General features: G+C 38.2%; 1 protein-coding gene across 1 annotated transcript in view; it reads right to left on the bottom strand.

The window, feature by feature from the left end:
• Nucleotides 1-5,807: 5,807 nt before the first annotated feature.
• ATRNL1 (attractin like 1) overlaps nucleotides 5,808-17,308 on the bottom strand; it is a 702,872-nt gene continuing 691,371 nt past the window's right edge. Inside the window, exon 29 of the mRNA XM_032609094.1 lies at nucleotides 5,808-7,590. Within this exon, the coding sequence (XP_032464985.1) occupies nucleotides 7,466-7,590 (125 nt within the window). The 3' untranslated portion in view covers nucleotides 5,808-7,465. The remainder of the gene's footprint in view (nucleotides 7,591-17,308) is intronic.

Below are 17,308 nucleotides of genomic sequence, written 5' to 3'. Positions count from 1 at the left end.
GGTTATAAGAATCTTATGACATACTGGAACAGTAGAACAATTGTTATTTTTTTTCCTCAAGGGATTCCCATGAAGGTACATTCTTTCTTTGGCCATTCGACTTTAGGACAAAGTAATTCTCAGTTCACTAACGTGCAAAACCCATGTGGCTCGTATGTGCGATCAAAGTAAGAATTACTACTGAAAAGTCTACCACATAACCATCTTCTAAGTATGGTTTAGAAAAAGAAAATCTTGTCACTAAAACACTGCATATTATGTATAAAAACACAAACAAAACATCGTCACATATCCTTACAAACTTCTAGATTGTAAAGCTCATCATGGACAACTGCTTCCTGAGAAACAGAATGATGCTATTTGGTATTTTTCCCTTTTACAGAAAAGTTGTTTCCTTTAACAGCCAACATCTTGAATTTCTGCACTGGAAGGTCAAGCTGGAGCTGTCACTTCAGAAATCAGCAAGGAGTGGATGTTGTATATTCAGTCTTTGTTTCCTCTTCCAACTAGTTCATCTGCACATAACTGTTCAGGAGACCGTATTTTTTTTATACTCCCAGGGCAATGAGCTTCAAATGAACCTGGAGTTCTAACTCTCAGCAGGGAATAGTCCTGATAAGTAGAATATCCCATTTGCCATTATCTATTTGTGTTGCAAGGTAATTCATTTTGGGTTGAAATCAAATTGTTTTAAGCTGAGCTGGTATTTTTATTGGTGTCCTTCCAGCCGGCCTTCCTTTTAAGTACCATCGTATTTCAAACAAGCTAGATCTAAAGGAAAAGATTACTGTTGCCAATGTGCGTTGTCACAAGGGAACAAAGATGTGCAAGGCCTATTTTATGTTATTTATGTTTAAAGCATTGATAGAGGTTTGAGAGCACTAGTCTGCTGCTGGGGGAAATAAGCTGGCTAATCAATGAAGGGTCAGGAAAGATGTGTGATGATGGGAAAGAAAATCTAAAACAATCTGGTGGTATTTGCTGTAAAATTACCATTTAAAGTCGAGGAAGGTAATATTTGCAAAATGTAACAGACACTGTAAAAATCCTGAAAAGCACAACTCTGAATTACCAGGTAACATATATCAGTGGTTTCTATTGCAATTTTATTATTTGGGAACTTCGGCACATATATGCCCTTTAGTGTTACCAAAAATAATCAAGAGAAGAATCGTTGCTCGGTGATTCCCTGAATTTAACCTTAAATCTTTTCATGGTGTAAGGATAAAACATTTAACTCTAATCTACTTCCTATTTCAACAACATAAACCCATCACAACACCTAAGTAAGGTAGGTGAGCATTTTTATCCCAGGTTACTTAGAAATATTTAGACAACTGGTCCAAGGCATTAAAAAAAGTTGGCATTTGAGTTCACATTAAAACTCAAGTGTGTCCCACACAGGACCTATTCCAAGATAACTTATACACAACTGAAAAGCACACCATTTAAGGTATCTTTCAGCAACAGGTGCGACAGAGGCACAAAGAACTGTTAGAAGAATTTGCTCACTAATGTCATTTTCTTAGGTGGATTTTCTAGAGTAGGATCTCCTACCTGACCACGCACACAGCCGGTGTAAAGAGGCTTGTGCTTAAACAGCTATCTTGCCTGAGTGAAAATTTCTCTTCTGCCCAAAATAAAAGTGGTCGAAGCTTTTGATGGTGAGGAGAATACAGTGTTTCTGCAGGGATCTTTGAGGGGTTCGGTTTCTTGTTCACTTAGGGCTGCTCCACAACCTGTCCTTGAACAGGGCAGAATTATCTCCTCAACAAAGGATGGGAGCCCTGGAAGGCAGACAGGTCAGAATGGGGTGGGGGAGGTGCAGTTTCCAGAAGCTCATGCAAAATACCATGTGGTCTCATATTTACAAAGCAAAATAATACCTGCTGTTTTCACTTGAATGGCTGGAGAGAGCAAAGCTCAACAGAACGTATTGGCTGTTGCGGCTGTGCCAGGCCCCCTAATGCTAAACAAGTAGGGGAGTCTGCTGGAAATTGGAGAGGAAGTTGCATGTTTATCAGAAAGGGCTGTGGGTTAGACCTGAAAGAATGCCGGCCCCTCACTTCGGCCACTCACAGGTGACTTCCCTAAGGAAACCTCTTCAGTGCCAAGAAAAATAAATTTTGAGTTGAAATCTTCAAATCCCTTGATGACCACTGATCCACCATCAAGAAGCTGAAGAGGAACCTGTGCCAGGCTCAGATGTTCGGAGAAGCTGCTGCTTTCTGTTGTAAGGAAAAGGCGCTCCAGGATTCGACTCTGAGCTCTCCCTGCTTTGGACACATCTTCATCTGGGCTCCTCCCCAAAACTCTTCTCCCTCTTCTAACGCTTCTGGGGCATGCTAGCCAGGCTGGGCAAGTTTCTCAGGGCAGAGTGGTCCTCTTCCCTGGCCTGACCTCTGGGAGGTGTGGTGTAGGGCTGCTCAGGAGGAGGGGTCTGCCATTTTATCCCCCAGAGCACAGGCAGACCCCGCTCAGGGTTAGGCCTCAGGTCAGGTCCTGAGCACAGGAGGTGCTTGGTCCTCCTGTGGGGTTGGAGAGAAGAGAGGTGTTTGGATCATCCTGGCTGCTCTGCCTCGGTAACACTGGACTGAGGCCCAGAAGAGCAGTAGCACGGACATAGGCCAGGACTCAGAGGGCAATGTGGGGACTAAACCCAAAGCTTGCCAGAGAACAAGCAGACTTTTCTTAGAAAACTCCTCAGCTGTGCCATGGCTGCACCAGTCTCAGAAAGAGGACTTTCATTGTAAGTAAGAACGACTTATGTAAACACATGGTCAGGGCAGAGACCCTCAGTTCTGGCTGGAATCCTGGCCACTTAGGCTCTTGTGAGTTTTGCTTCCATTCTCAGGAACAGTCAAAGTGTTCAGCATGTAATTCAAAGAGAACATGTAGAAAAGGCTAAGAAAAATCAGCTGAAGAGAGAAAAATGGATTTTGAATGTGGAATTCAATGACCAAATTTTATAACCAAGTCTTAGATGGCAGATGGGCTTTTCCCGCAGTTGAATGCTTTTTCCTGGATGATCTTGGGAGGGTAAAAAATATATATAACAAAACTGCATTTGGCAATGGGGGTTGGAAGATCCAATGTTTTTATTTCAGTAATTAAACTCCTGATCAACAGCATACTATATCATAAAAATGTTGGCTTTTTAAAGCAGGTTTGAACTTTCACACAATCTGTTTTAACACTGGCATGCACACCTACATACATATATACCGAGATGGTTCTCATTCATTTAAAAAATCTGATAAAACTAAAATGTTAAATGTACACTGTAATGAAAACACTGCTGTAACACCAACCAGATGGCTTGTATTCCTTGGAAAATTATTTAAAGCATTTTGACTTCGATAATTTCGTTATTTAAAGAAATTCTTCTAACTGTAAATAAAGGCAGCTCTTTGGCCAAGTGCAATGTCTCCTTAATTTGCCTAATCGTAAGAATCACTGAGGCGCTTATTAAGCATATAAATCTCCAGGGTTCATCAGGTCCTTCCGTATCTTAATCTCTAGAGGCAGAGGTAGGAATCTGTACTGACCCAGGTAGTCTTATGATCAAGTAAGTTCCAAACTCACCTTAGTAAAATAGCAAATGGTCTTTGGAAGCTGATATTTTTTTTTGTCTATGCGGGTAGAATTAGTTCATTTGATCAGTTTTAATTTTTTACAACTTTTTACACGAAACACTTTTCAAATCATAGTTTTATGTTCAATGAAAAAAAAGATGTGTCATGTATGACAACCAAATGTAAGGATCGATCCTTCTTGCCAAATTTCGACGAGAAAGTGACAATTGATGTTTCTGTCTAAATGTCACCAAGCAGTCATTTAAAAAATGTTTTACTAAAACTGTATATATTTTGAAAGAGTTAGAGCCGCTATTGACCAAAACATCCAAGTGGTTTTTTAGAAATCTCTATATCCTAGAAATTTAGGAACTTAAGTTTTTATGAAATCTTCATTTGCAAACACCTACTTGGCTTTTACCTATGGTGAAAAGATGAACGAAAAATTAATAGATGAGTTCATAAAACAATCGGTAGGAAAAGAGCAGCCTGGTGGCCCCATGATTGTTAATACCAGCTACACTGCACTGAGGGCCCGTCGTGGAAGCTTTATGTCTATTATCTCCTAGGCTCACAACAACTCTGCAAGGTGGGCACCAGTACCTTCCCTCACAGATGGAAAGTCTGAGGCTTCAAAAGGTTAAAACGTGCCAGCACCACACAGCTCAAAGCTGGTTGCAACATCTGTTCTCAGGTCCAGCCACCAGTCTGCACTCTAAATGACCCTGCAGCAACACAAGGCCAGGTGGTCACTGCTGTCTTACTGGAACTCAGAGAGAATGAGCTATTGAGAAGCACTGCAAGTAGCGATTACAGGTTGAAATATATTCTGCTTGAAGTTTTCCTATTGAACACAACACAGTAGTATATGGCATACATTTTCCTTCTATGTGTATCACTAAATAAATTTTCATTTAAAAGCAATTATGAAAATCCCAATCCTCTTAAAACGTATTAAATTGATCTGTAAGCATGTGCATCTTTTTTCAATGAGAATTCTCTAACTGTCTGAACAGTGTCCCCAGGTTAATTTTTAAAACTCCATTCTACTTAACCAAAATTTTTCATATTTGGAAGAATAAGATACCCTAAAATCTAAAGAATTTTTAAAAGTCATTCTAAACTGAAATGTACATAATTCTATTAAGATGAGTTTTCAAGAGAATCAGTCACTTAATGCCTAACTTCTTGAAGAGTATCTGCATATACTTGTGGTTTGATTTAAAAAAAAAAAAAAAAAGAAGCTTCCAAATTAAAAGTGTTTGGGATGTGGGGGAAAAAAAGAACATGACACAGATTCAAAGTGATTATCCTTAAGGTCTTTTCAATCCACTTCACCTGAGGGTGAAGAGTTCTATTGCCAGTGAAAAGCTTTGAAAAGTCGAGAAGATATTGCATAATTAGTCACAGAAAGGTTTACTATGACTTTAACTTAACATTGCGTTATGTCCCATAATTGTCTGAAATTCAAATTTCTGAATTTTAAGAAGCTGATGGGATTCGAGGTGAATGAGGCTTGACAATTCTTTCACAGTAATTCTATTTGCTTAGCCTCTCTAAAAGCATAGCTGAAATAGATTTTACGTACAACTCTGTATGTTTCCGTATTTTTGTTATATATGCTTTCTCTCACGACAATTGTTACAGAGTATTAAACAAATTGGGCAATCATTTTATTTTTAAATGATTATATATATTTTTTTTTTTTTTTTTTTTTTTTTTTTTTTTTTTTTTGCGGTACGCGGGCCTCTCACTGTTGTGGCCTCTCCCGTTGCGGAGCAACAGGCTCCGGACGCGCAGGCTCAGTGGCCATGGCATGATTATATTTTTGTATTCACCAGTTTTGTCAATTTATTTTTCCAGGAGAAAAATATCAACATTTAAAGGGCCCCCCAAAAAGCTAATAAAAGTGCTTGATTGTTTTCAGGAGACATTTACTAACTTCGCTCAATTTTCTTTTCTTTTTGAGAGAGACAGAAAATATCATAGGGGGGTAAAAACAACCAGCTCTACTCCCTAGCCCCCCAAAAACCCCATAGGCTATAGATTAAATTGATCTAAGAATTAGTCTTATTTTTAACGCATGGAAAATAGCAAAATTATCATGCCAACATAAGGAATATATACTATAATTCATAAATGCCTAATTATCGAAACGATGACATAGTCATGGTTAGATGCAACCTAGCAATCTTATATATGATGCAACTACATATTGTATGATCATTCCTGTTATATATTACATTCGTTCCCATCAAATTAAGTTGGCTATGTTTAAATGGCATTGTGAAATAAACATGTAATATCACAACAGGGTCATATTCTGCTACTGCACAACCATAGCATGCAAGTAACTATGCATTAGCTGTAAACAGTAAAGTGTCATTACCTTCCAGAAATCCAAAGAACATGGTAAGTACATAGATAGTACTAAACATCAATTATAGTTAAATGACTTTCATACTGAACAAAACTATATTGTATAAAGCAGTTTTGGATATCTCTGTCACTGCTCTCTACACATATTCTGTAGTTCCCTTGAAGTTAAGAAACTGCAACTCCAAACAAGATCTGTTAATCTACCGAGTTCTAGTGAACTGTTGTCAAAATTAGGACACAAATGATTCTATGTTCCAATGTGAAAGCTGTCTTCTATCATTTTTCCTTTCTGCCGTAATTCAGATTTTTGAATCATTAACAATATGCTAAATGTGGGCAACAATGAACTTATTTTATTTCTTAAACTGGAGACTCTCTCATGACACCGATGCGCTTGTGTTAGAAACAGGAATACTGTAGACGCTTGCCAGCAAATGCTCTTCTCTACTTGGATTCTAAGTGAAATAGTTGGCAGGAAGGAACCTGGGTCGTATTATGACTTGGAGGAGGTGCTGTCTCTAAAATACTTTTCATAACGTTTGTAAAAAGTAGATAAAATCTAGCCGCTAGGAGAGGAAGGCCAAAAGAACATGATCTGTTCTTATAAAAATGCAGATGGATCATTTAGGTCTGATGCAATGATTCCTAGGCAATTAAAAAATTACCATATTAGAGCAGAAGCTTGCACACTGTAAAATAACTATTTCAGCTCTCTTTAGCTTTGTGATATTGGAGGCTGGTTTGGGAAGGAGGGCAAAAATTGATTGCTGGACAGGCTTTTCCATGCTCTATCAGCCCTGATAATGAGTTAGGCAGTTGGCATGGACGACAGCAATGTCCTCTTCACTCAGAATTCTAATAAACCTCCCGTGAAGTTGCACCCACCATCCATCCAAATGGACTCGTTTTGGTCTGCATTCCAGTTGGGTGGAAAATAGTCACATTTGAAAACCGAGTTTGGACATGATATGGTCCTGTGAAATATTTAAATACACTGCTTACATCCTACTAAATCAAAATCCTGCTTTTACGTTTACATGAGATAAAACAGCATTTAAAGCCGTTGCAATTGGTTCATCTCCTGTTCGTATACAAGTGACTTAAGTTCGCTTATGAGGCAAAAACTGTACAATTCTCATCATTCAGGCATTATAAAATGTCTTTCTTTAAAGTCTTGGGATATAAACAGTTTGGTTTATACGAATTACATATTTTTCATCTGCATTAAGAAACAATATACATTTTTTTTCCAGAGTAATGTTATCTGTGATAAGCCTAAGATAGCCTTAAAAACTAACTTTATCACCTGTGACCATCAATACTGTTACTTTGATAAAACTCATGAACATTCTTGGGCCACTCGAGTCATTGACCATTTGCAGGGAACTGTATCTGGGCCCTGGGACCATACAGAGATTTGCCTCCATAAAAATCGAGGCCACAGACCAGCCTTAATGGAAGCCATTTACAAAGTCAAACATTACAGAACCTCCAGGAGCAGTTTCTGTTTCTCAGACACACGTTCCTTGACGTGTTGAGAGGTGGTGTTTTCGATTTCGGACTCCTGAAGTCTTGTCTTTACTATCTGAAGGCTTCTGTTGTGAAATATCTATTAGGGCACTGGCAATTGCAAGGCCTGGAAAGACAGGAAAAAAACCCACTTAAATGTTTGATTACATATTTCTGGGATGGCAACGGTGGTGGCCTAGCATTGTTTTACATTCAGCAATCAAACATTTAGCTGCTTATTGGAAGTAGTTTACCCTTTACTTAAAATATTTTTTAATTGAAATATAGTTGATTTACAATGTTGTGTTAATTACTGCTGTACAGCAAAGTGATTCAGTTATACACATATATTTAAAAAAAAATTTCTTACCTTGGACATACGAACTGTACACATGAAGAAGAGCAAGGATCTAACAAAATTAATGGAGTGACACTGGACAATCAAATCAGTGTGTGACAAAACATCACAATCAGTTGTGGATATGACTCCACACCTTTCTATGTCTGAACACACGTTTGTTCTAAAAGTATAAAGAATTTTCAGTTTTTTTTGTGTGTGTGCGTGTGTGTGTGTAACAAGAGTCAGTATATTAAGGTTTTTTTTAAAAAATTAGAGCAGCTTTAGGTTTACAGACAAATTGAACCAATATTGATACATGATTTTTAAGTAAGGTCCACAGCTTACACTTGGGTTCACACTTCGTGCTGTACACAAAGATCTATAGGTTTCAACAAAAGCATATTGTCATATACTCACCATGAAAGTATCATACAGAATAGTTTCACTGCCCTAAAAATTCCCTGTGCTTTACCAATTTATCCCTCCCCTTCTCCTGAGCCTCTGGTTATCACTGATCATTTTTAAATATCTCTATAGTTTTGCCTTTTCCAGAATGTAATTTGGTTGGAATCATACAGTATGTAGCCTTTTCAGATTGTCTTATTTCACTTAGCAATACGCCTTTAAGTTCCATCATATCTTTTTTTGGCTCGGTGGCTCATTCCTTTTTATTGCTAAATAATATTCCATTGTATCAATGTACTACAGTTTGTCTATCCGTTCCCCTATTGAAGGACATCTTGATTGCTTCCAATTTTTGGCAATTATGAATTAAAGCTTCCATAAACACCCATGTGCAAGTTTTTGTGTGGACATAAGTTTTCAATTCCCAAATACCTAGGAGCACAATTGTTGGATCACATGTAACTTTATGTCTTAGCTTTGTAAGAAAGTGTCAAACTGTCTTCCAAAGTGGCTGTGCTATTTTGTATTCCCACCAGCAATGAATGAGAGCTCCTGTTGCACCACATCTTTGACAGCATTTGGTGTTGTCAGGTTCTGGATTTTAGCCATGTAGCTGTATCTCATGGTTGTTTTTTTTTTTTTTTTTTTTTTTGCGGTACGCGGGCCTCTCACTGCTGTGGCCTCTCCTGTTGCGGAGCACAGGCTCTGGACGCGCAGGCTCAGTGGCCATGGCTCACGGGCCCAGCCACTCCGCGGCATGTGGGATCTTCCCAGACCGGGGCACGAACCCGTGTCTCCTGCACCGGCAGGAGGACTCTCAACCACTGTGCCACCAGGGAAGGCCTCATGGTTGTTTTAATTTGTAATTCCCTAATAACATATGATGTTGAGCATCTTTTCATATGCTTATTTGTCATATGTAAATCTTCTCAGGTGAGGTATCCGTTCAGATCTTTTGCCCATTTTTAATTTTCTTGTTTGTTTTCTTATTGTCGTCTTTTAAGAGATTTCTTTTACATTTTGGATACCAGTCCTTTTTCAGTTCAGATACTGTAATCTCCCTACATACGAATGAGTTTCATTCTGAGAGAGTGTTTGTAAGTCCAACAAAGTTAGCCTAGGTACCCAACTAACACAATTGGCTATATAAGTACTGTACTGTAATAGATTTAAAATACTTTTCACACAAATAATACACAAGAAACAAACACAAAAAATAAAGAAAACATTTTCAATCTTACAGTACAGTACCTTGAAAAGTATAGTAGTACAGCTACAATGCTGCTGCTTTTATGTTTGCTTCCTGACATCCTGGGCTTGAAATAAAGATAATGTACTACTGTACTCTATACAGTACTGTACAGTAAAGTACACAAAAGCACAGCCACTTGTAGAGGATGCAAGCACATGACAATGTACGCCAGACATGTAAACTAATTACGTGATTGGACATGTGAACGCACGTTCAAATCTTTGACAGTTTGCAACTTGAAGGTTCATATGTAGGAGACACTGTATATGTTTGGAAAATATTTTCTCCCAGTCTGTAGTCTGTCTTTTCATTCTCTTAAATTGCTTTTAAGAAGTAAGAAAGTACCCCAGGGATAGAGTTGTGGATGTACATAGAAGAAAGATGACTTGTAGAAATTTAGCTGATGTCTTAAATATAAGAAAAAGACCATTAGTATTATCAGTAGAATATCTACACAAAAGTGGATCTCTAGTTATCATAAGTAATTGAAAGAAAATTGTTTTGTTACCTTGTTTTGTCCATTGATTGACAGGAACATTTGGTAAGATGTTCAGGAATAGTAAAGCCTTTCCTAAGTTTATACAAGCAATTGCTCAACCAGATACCCTGGTTTATCACAGCTACACAGTAATCATTTTATCTAGTTTTGGTTTTTGAGTAAAATAAAATGTGTCATATCCCCATACTAAACCACGAGACCAGACTGCTTGCTTTGAGAAGAGGTCACCAGTTTCCCTTCCCTAAAGTCTTGGAGACTTGACCGTGAATTGAGCTGAACCAGTCCCTGAGCTCTCATCGACATCTTCTCCATGTGCTGCTCTTAGAGGAAGGCCTCACTTTTGGATCTCATCCTATACAAGGTGTCATTGAATTAGTTCATTCCTGTGGGTCAATTTATTCTAGGTAAGTCTCAAATATGACCTGGCAAGAACGGACCTCCAGAGACTCATGAACAGAAGGAAATGCCAGTGTGGGGAAATGGACACTGTAAGAGGAAGTTCGACTCGCCTAGCGCAGTGCTGTGGAAGTCAAGGGAGGAGAGAAGTCAAGGCGTCTGCAAAAAAGTACCTAAGGGGCCAGCATGTGAGGCTTGCTAAAGAGGCCTTTGGATTTCCTCAAGGAAGATGCTGGTGATCTCGAGTCATTTCCATACTTAACTGAGGATGGAAGCCTGACAGTTAGGCAGGGAATGGAGTGAGAGGGAATGTGGCCAACAGACATAAGTCTCATGTGCAAGATGTTTGTCGATGGAAAGAGGTAAGTAAACTGGTACGTAGGGGAAGCAGCAGGGTCAGATGAGATGTACGTGAATACATATGATTATCTGAGTACATATACATTTTTTTAAAGATAAAAGGAGTTTCAAGTACATTTGAAAACAGAAGAGAAGGTATTTATGGAGAAGGAGATATTAATGGTGTTAGAGAGGGAAGGGATTAAAAAGTTACAGTCATCACTGGCTAGGCTGATAATCTTACATATTTAGTGTTTAAGGGTTGATGTTAAGTAACCTACTCTTTCAGGATATTAATAATTATCCTGAGTTTCTTAGGGATAACATAAGTTCAAAGGTTCAAATTTAAGTAAAATTTACTTTCTTGACCTTTGAAGAGCACATATGAACATCTGAAGTGTCCAAAATAGATGTGTTAACCACTTATTATGCTGTGAGAAGTAATTAGTTTGTTATTTCTGTAAGGGAGGGAGCCGAAGCACATTATTTACAAAAAATCAGAGACCGCGGTTGTGCTAAGTGAAAGTTCAGCACAGACAGACCTTACGTTTCCACAGATCTCTTGGCACACTTCTGGCAAAATTTACAACCTTTTGTTATTTCATCTTTGGTACCATCTTATCCAGAGACAGCCAAATATGACAAATAATATACGTCTCTTTTAATGTGAACAGAGATCACTTACACTAATTCCAGTGATCACAGCATCCAAGTATGGAATCATGTTATTCATTAAACTGTGGCATGACCTCGTCCAAAGGAGCCCTGAGAAACAACACTTTCCCACTTACATGTAGCTGCAAACATTGTTTTCCATACAGAAGATACAGAGCCAAGAGAGAAGTAAACAGTTTAAGTGGCCAAAACAGGAAATTCTATGCTAATCCTAAACTGTCACTGTATCTTTGTATTTCAGGGTATGTGAATGTGAAATCTGGGTTTACTAATGATGTGTAAGCTTAGAAACACATTCAGTTGAAAATAATCAATCATAAACCATATTTCAGTCCTTAATTTAAAACTAAAATTACAAATCATGCTTATTTTTAATTTGACAGCTTTCTGTCCTTTCCTATGAAAACTGAACAATTAACTGAATTTTCAGATTCTGTATAAATGGCAATATGTATGCGGGAAACCCTGCTTTCCTCCAGGCCGTGATATTTGAGTGTCCACCATGTGTACTCACAGAGGTCGCTCAGCGGGCCACTTGCCCAGGTCTTATCGTCTTAATGGGCCAAATGATGCTTTCATTTCATTCAAATTTAAGCTTGAGTCCTTCACTGGACCATACAGCTGGTGGCACACCATGAGCTCTTCTGCATTTTAAATCCTGTAATTTAATTACAAACAGCACAATAATCATAATAACGTGTGTGTGTGTGTGTGTGTGTGTGTGTGTGTGCACGCCTTGTGTCAAATTGTTAAGTGTAAGTTTTTATTACTATGCTTGAATTTCTTCGTATTTTAATATATGGAGAACCTTAAAACACAGCAACAACAACCCAGAAATTGCTAGGTCCTCCTTCAACCTATAAGAGGGCCTGGACACAAGAGTAAACAGGAGAGACAAGAACCCTGTCTTCTTAAATTGTCTAGTGTGTGGAAGACTCATGAAAAAAGAGAGAGAGAAATTAATTTCTATCATTACCTTTCAGCTAAGGAATCAAATTTTCTTAATTGAGAAAAAGAAAAGTCAAGTCAGTAGCTCTTTAAAGAAAGACAATATTGCTCCCCTTCTCCCCCCAAATGTAACAGTTATATGCTGGTGAGAGACTGAGGATACAAACACAATGGCCTGACCATACGTAGAAACAGAACTCTGGCCCACAGCCTGTAGCAACCTGCACAGGAAACCAGTCTCTTATCTATAATAACCAGCACAAGAAGCCAGCCTGCTATGTCAGGCTTGTAGGAGTCAGACTGCCATCTCTAGTAACAACCCAGGGAGTCAATTACCCCATAACAATGGGCCCCAAACAGCCAGGACTTCATTAATAACTGACAGCTTCCCTAATGTTTGTCCCTGCTTCCAACTTAGGACCAATAAGAGAAAGGGAAATATGCACCAACCACATAGAATGCCCCGCTTCTAGTTAGCCTGCCGCCAGCTTTCCAGCTTTCTGGTGCCGACAGCCTCCAATAAGCACGTACTTGAAGCTTTCTCTTTTTTCCATTATAAAATGTTCCCACACATTCGTACTCTGCCACAGTGCAAGCAAGCGATGGTGGATGACTCCCTTGCTATATGGCAAGTTCTGAATAAATAATCTTTGCTTGTAATTGGGTTGGTCTTGGTTCATATTCACAATCACAATGAAGAAATAAAGGTAGCTTGAGATCTTCTCTGGATTAAAAAAAATACGTATCAATAAAATAAAAGCAACTTAGAAGTAAGTTCTCCATATCACCCTTTGACGCAAACGCTCTCTCCTGGTTGAGGTCTCCCGAGGAACTTTTTCCCGGTGAGAGGTTTTCCGCCGATGACCCCACACTCCCCGTGCCCTAGGAGAAAGTGCTTCCTCCTGGTAGGAGGCTGAACAGTGGCACACCCCCGTGCCATTAGAGTTCCATTACAATAGGGTCAGTCCAGAAGATCATTTTTCAAAAAGTCACACAAATCATCTGGTGAAATCCACTTATTGTGTTCTCTAGGCCTAGCACAGTTCCTTGTTATCAAAGCAATACGATTAACTGGGGGAACAATTCATTATTTTAGACTGGTGTTCTAAAGGAATTTCATTTACCATGTCAAGATGATGCACAGACGCTGCAGGCTAGCAAAGTTTACATCAAAATATGCCAGTAGATTCAATAAAAATGCTGGGGTTTAAATATTTATTATAAGCTTTACCTTTTTTGCACTTTTAGTTCTTAAATACCAGACACTATGACATTTAGATTATTTAAATATGAATTATAAACCTCATAAGAAAGAAAGTGCCATCTTCTGTTTCCTATTCCATTTCCATGGCCTCTTGGCATTTTGAACTGGTGCTCGATAATGGGGAACATCACCAGTGGCTGCTCTGCTTCACCCAGGGCAAGACAAGCTGGGAAGGAAGCAGACTTCTTTGGGACCATGCAGATTTCTTTCCGCACATGGGCACAGTTTAGCTGTTACTGGCTTGGATGCTAAGAGCTACCAGAGGTATTTAGTAAAAGTAGAAGATGCACCCAAATCAGGCCTTTACCCAGGACCTTGGATAAAAACAATATTTTCCTCCTAAATTTAAGAACTTCGTTTCTCAATAAACATGTGCAGGCATGCCCTGAAGAGGAAGCAATGGAAGTGAGTAAAGCTAAATATTTAAATCGTAAATATATCTTTCTAAAACCACTAAATTTGCAAAACCACCAAGGAGAAACATCAGGAATTTAGTTATCTTTCGTAAAACTCTAGCTTTTCCTAATGGAAGTGAAATGGTATTAGTAGACGCCAGCAGTAACAATCTAATCATAAAATTACTGATGTGTGTTTTTTTACACTTATGCAGAACAATTAATAAGCACAGTGATAAAATGCTGCATATCAAATGAAATTGCCTCATTTTATATACAAACATAGCACTTCCATTTTACATTTGAACAAAGCCTCAGATAGGTCATTCATTTTGAAATGCTGTCCTCCCAAGTCTGTGTAAGAGCAGGCACCACTATACATTTTAATTTCCCAAGAAAACAGCTTCGTTAGGTGTGAAAGGTTAATTGCGGGTGTAAGTGGAGCTCAGGGAATGGTTCAGGGTCTGTAGCGAATTGAACAACCTGCTTCAGGAAGACCTGAACGAGCGCTGTTAGCTGTTTGCCCTGCTGAAATGTTTTTACTACCTCATTTACTATCTGTCTTCTTTTATGGCTTATATTTGTAGTTCTTCTAGACCTTTAATGGCTACAGTTTTACTTCACTGTAACCAGATTTAAATGGAAATACCACGCTGGGATGTTTAAATGTTTTCTCTCTGATTGTATATAGCTACATACTACTGATCAGAGCCCTGGCTATCCTTCACACAATTAAGAAAGTGACTTTGGGAAACTTTGATATTGCATAGACTCTAGCTGTTGTGCAGACTTGATTTAACATTCAGTGTGGCCATCCTTGCCAATATGCGACTAGGGCTGGATGAATAATTAGAAAATATGCATTTCCACTTTAATTTATCTGTTGGAAGACCAGCACAACTGAAGTCGTTATTAGGCAAAACTCCAAAGGTTATACTGTTGAACAAAAATTGAAATACTTCAAGTGCTGAAGACACCGGAATGACAAATGACTGTATTTGTCTGAGAGCTTAAAGAAATGTTTCCCTTCACCTACTAGAAACCAGTGACAACTACAGATGTCAATGTTTAAATACAAATGATAATTGTATTCTGGTTATAAAATTTTGTTTGGCCTTTAACACATCCTTTTTTTTTTTTTTTTTTTCCTGTGTTGCGCGGCTTGCGGGATCTTAGTTCCCCGACCAGGGATCGAACCCTGGCGGGCCCTCGGCAGTGAAAGCTCAGAGTCCTAACCACTGGACTGCCAGGGGATTCCCAACACATCATAACATTTTAAAGTTTAATTTAAAGACACACAGTAAAGGTTCTACAAAATGTAATCCTACTCTAGCACCACAGTGCTGAGCACTCCCTGAATTTTACGTGAACTATTCCCTGTATTTAGAACGAGCTGAACAAATCATGGCCATTACTGTGTCAAGTCATTGTTTACTGCAAATCCTCATGGTTCTTCACAAGTAAAGCTTCTTTTAGATCATATCAGTTCTGATTTTAATTATATACTAGGAAATTTTATTGATTCATTGAAAATATTTTGTGATTCTTTTTTGAGAGCCACAAACATTATAAGAACCAGCTCTGCAGCTACCTCTCCATGTTTTTAAGTAAATTTCCAATTGAGAATTTCCTGTCTCCAAGGCAACTGGGAAAATATTTCCTAGTATTTCCTTCCTTCAATTAAAAAAATATGATATATGATAATCCCTTATTTTAAAACCTAATTATCCTTAATTTAATTGAAGAGCTTACTGTTCATTGAAGAAATTGAACTATAGCAGTTTTGTAAAAATAGCAATATTTTAATTTTCATTAGGTAGAGACATTGTATTTTAGCAATTCTAGTAGTACCATGTCATTGTTTGCTTTAGATTAAAAGGGATTATATGTAAAAGTATTTACAAACTATAGAGTATTATACAAAGTGAGTTAATAATTTCAATAACAGAATAAGTTACTACCACTCATAATAAGAAATCAAATTACAAATATTCAGAAAACTCCAAAGTCCTAAGGGTCAAAAAATTGTTTAAACAGCAAATCACTTCATTCAATTATTACTTCTCGAGTGCCTACTATATGCCAGGTACTGCTCTGGTCCCTAAGGGTTAAGCAGTGAATAAGACAGACAAGACATAAAAGATTCTGTACCTCATGGTGTTTATTACATTATAGTGGGTCAAGCTCATATATTCTTTCGACCAAGTTATTGTGAGGATTGAATGTGAAGGGCTTGGAGAAGTGCCTGGCACATAAAAGCTCAAAAATGTCAACCATCATCATCATTAACAACAAGTGGGAAGTCTGAAGTCAAATTGGAAATTGATAAAACATTGGGCACTCAAGATTTTGCCTCTGTCCTTTAGGATCACTCGTTCATTCCATAATGCATTCAAAACTCAGTATGACTATCACGTGGAATGCCTAATAAAGGACAAAAGTTGATAGAAAGATGGATTCAAAGACTCACAGACAGTATCAGTTTAGAGCAACACCGTCTGTGAGGTGATAACTGTGTTTAGAACTCAAGCCAGAATTATTTTGATGTTTTGCATAATAAAATTGAGAACTTGCTCATGAACGTATGGATGACTTGCACGCGTTGCCTGCTCATTAAGGAATGTAAAAATAATTGAGAGTGATACCGGCAAAACAGATGAGTGACAATATTCAACAGAGAAAACACTGTATTAGTATTGCCTGTACTACTACAGATACCACTAATAGTTAACGTTCATCCATTTTCTAGACTTTAAAAATGCTTTTATGTTAATTATCTAGGTTCTGTTGAAGTGGGTCAGGAAGCTATTTTTTGTCCTTGCTTCACAGATGGCCAGAACGAGGCACAGCGTAATTAAATGACTAGTTCAGGCTTGCACAGTTGGTGGTTATGGGGGACCTGAACCCAGGACTCCAGATCCTTTGACTTGCACTCTGCTCCCTTTATAGCCGTTAGAAGGAAACTGCTGATTTGGTGCAAATGACTAACATGCGATTGTGAACCAAGAGAAAAAGAAAAGCAAAAATTGGTAGGGATGTAAAATTAGTTATGGTCAAAGGCATTAATTAATGTTGATGTTATAAAAACAATAATATAAACAATAACTGTTCTGTTAACATTGATATGATATGCCAGGCATTACCCTCCGCACTTTATATGTATTATTTTATCCATTTATGTAGATAGGTGTAGATGACAATACAGGTTAAATCCATAAACACGCATTGAGGGCGTATTGCAGGCAGCGTGGTTGAGGCTGGTTGTCGTCAGAGTCATTACCACGTAGCATCAAGTGATGACGATGGTGCGAGAGCTCGTAGATTTGCTGACA

The sequence above is a fragment of the Phocoena sinus genome, chromosome 16 (assembly GCF_008692025.1).
Source record: "Phocoena sinus isolate mPhoSin1 chromosome 16, mPhoSin1.pri, whole genome shotgun sequence".
Taxonomy (NCBI): domain Eukaryota; kingdom Metazoa; phylum Chordata; class Mammalia; order Artiodactyla; family Phocoenidae; genus Phocoena; species Phocoena sinus.
This window is presented reverse-complemented; position numbering and strand designations above follow the sequence as displayed.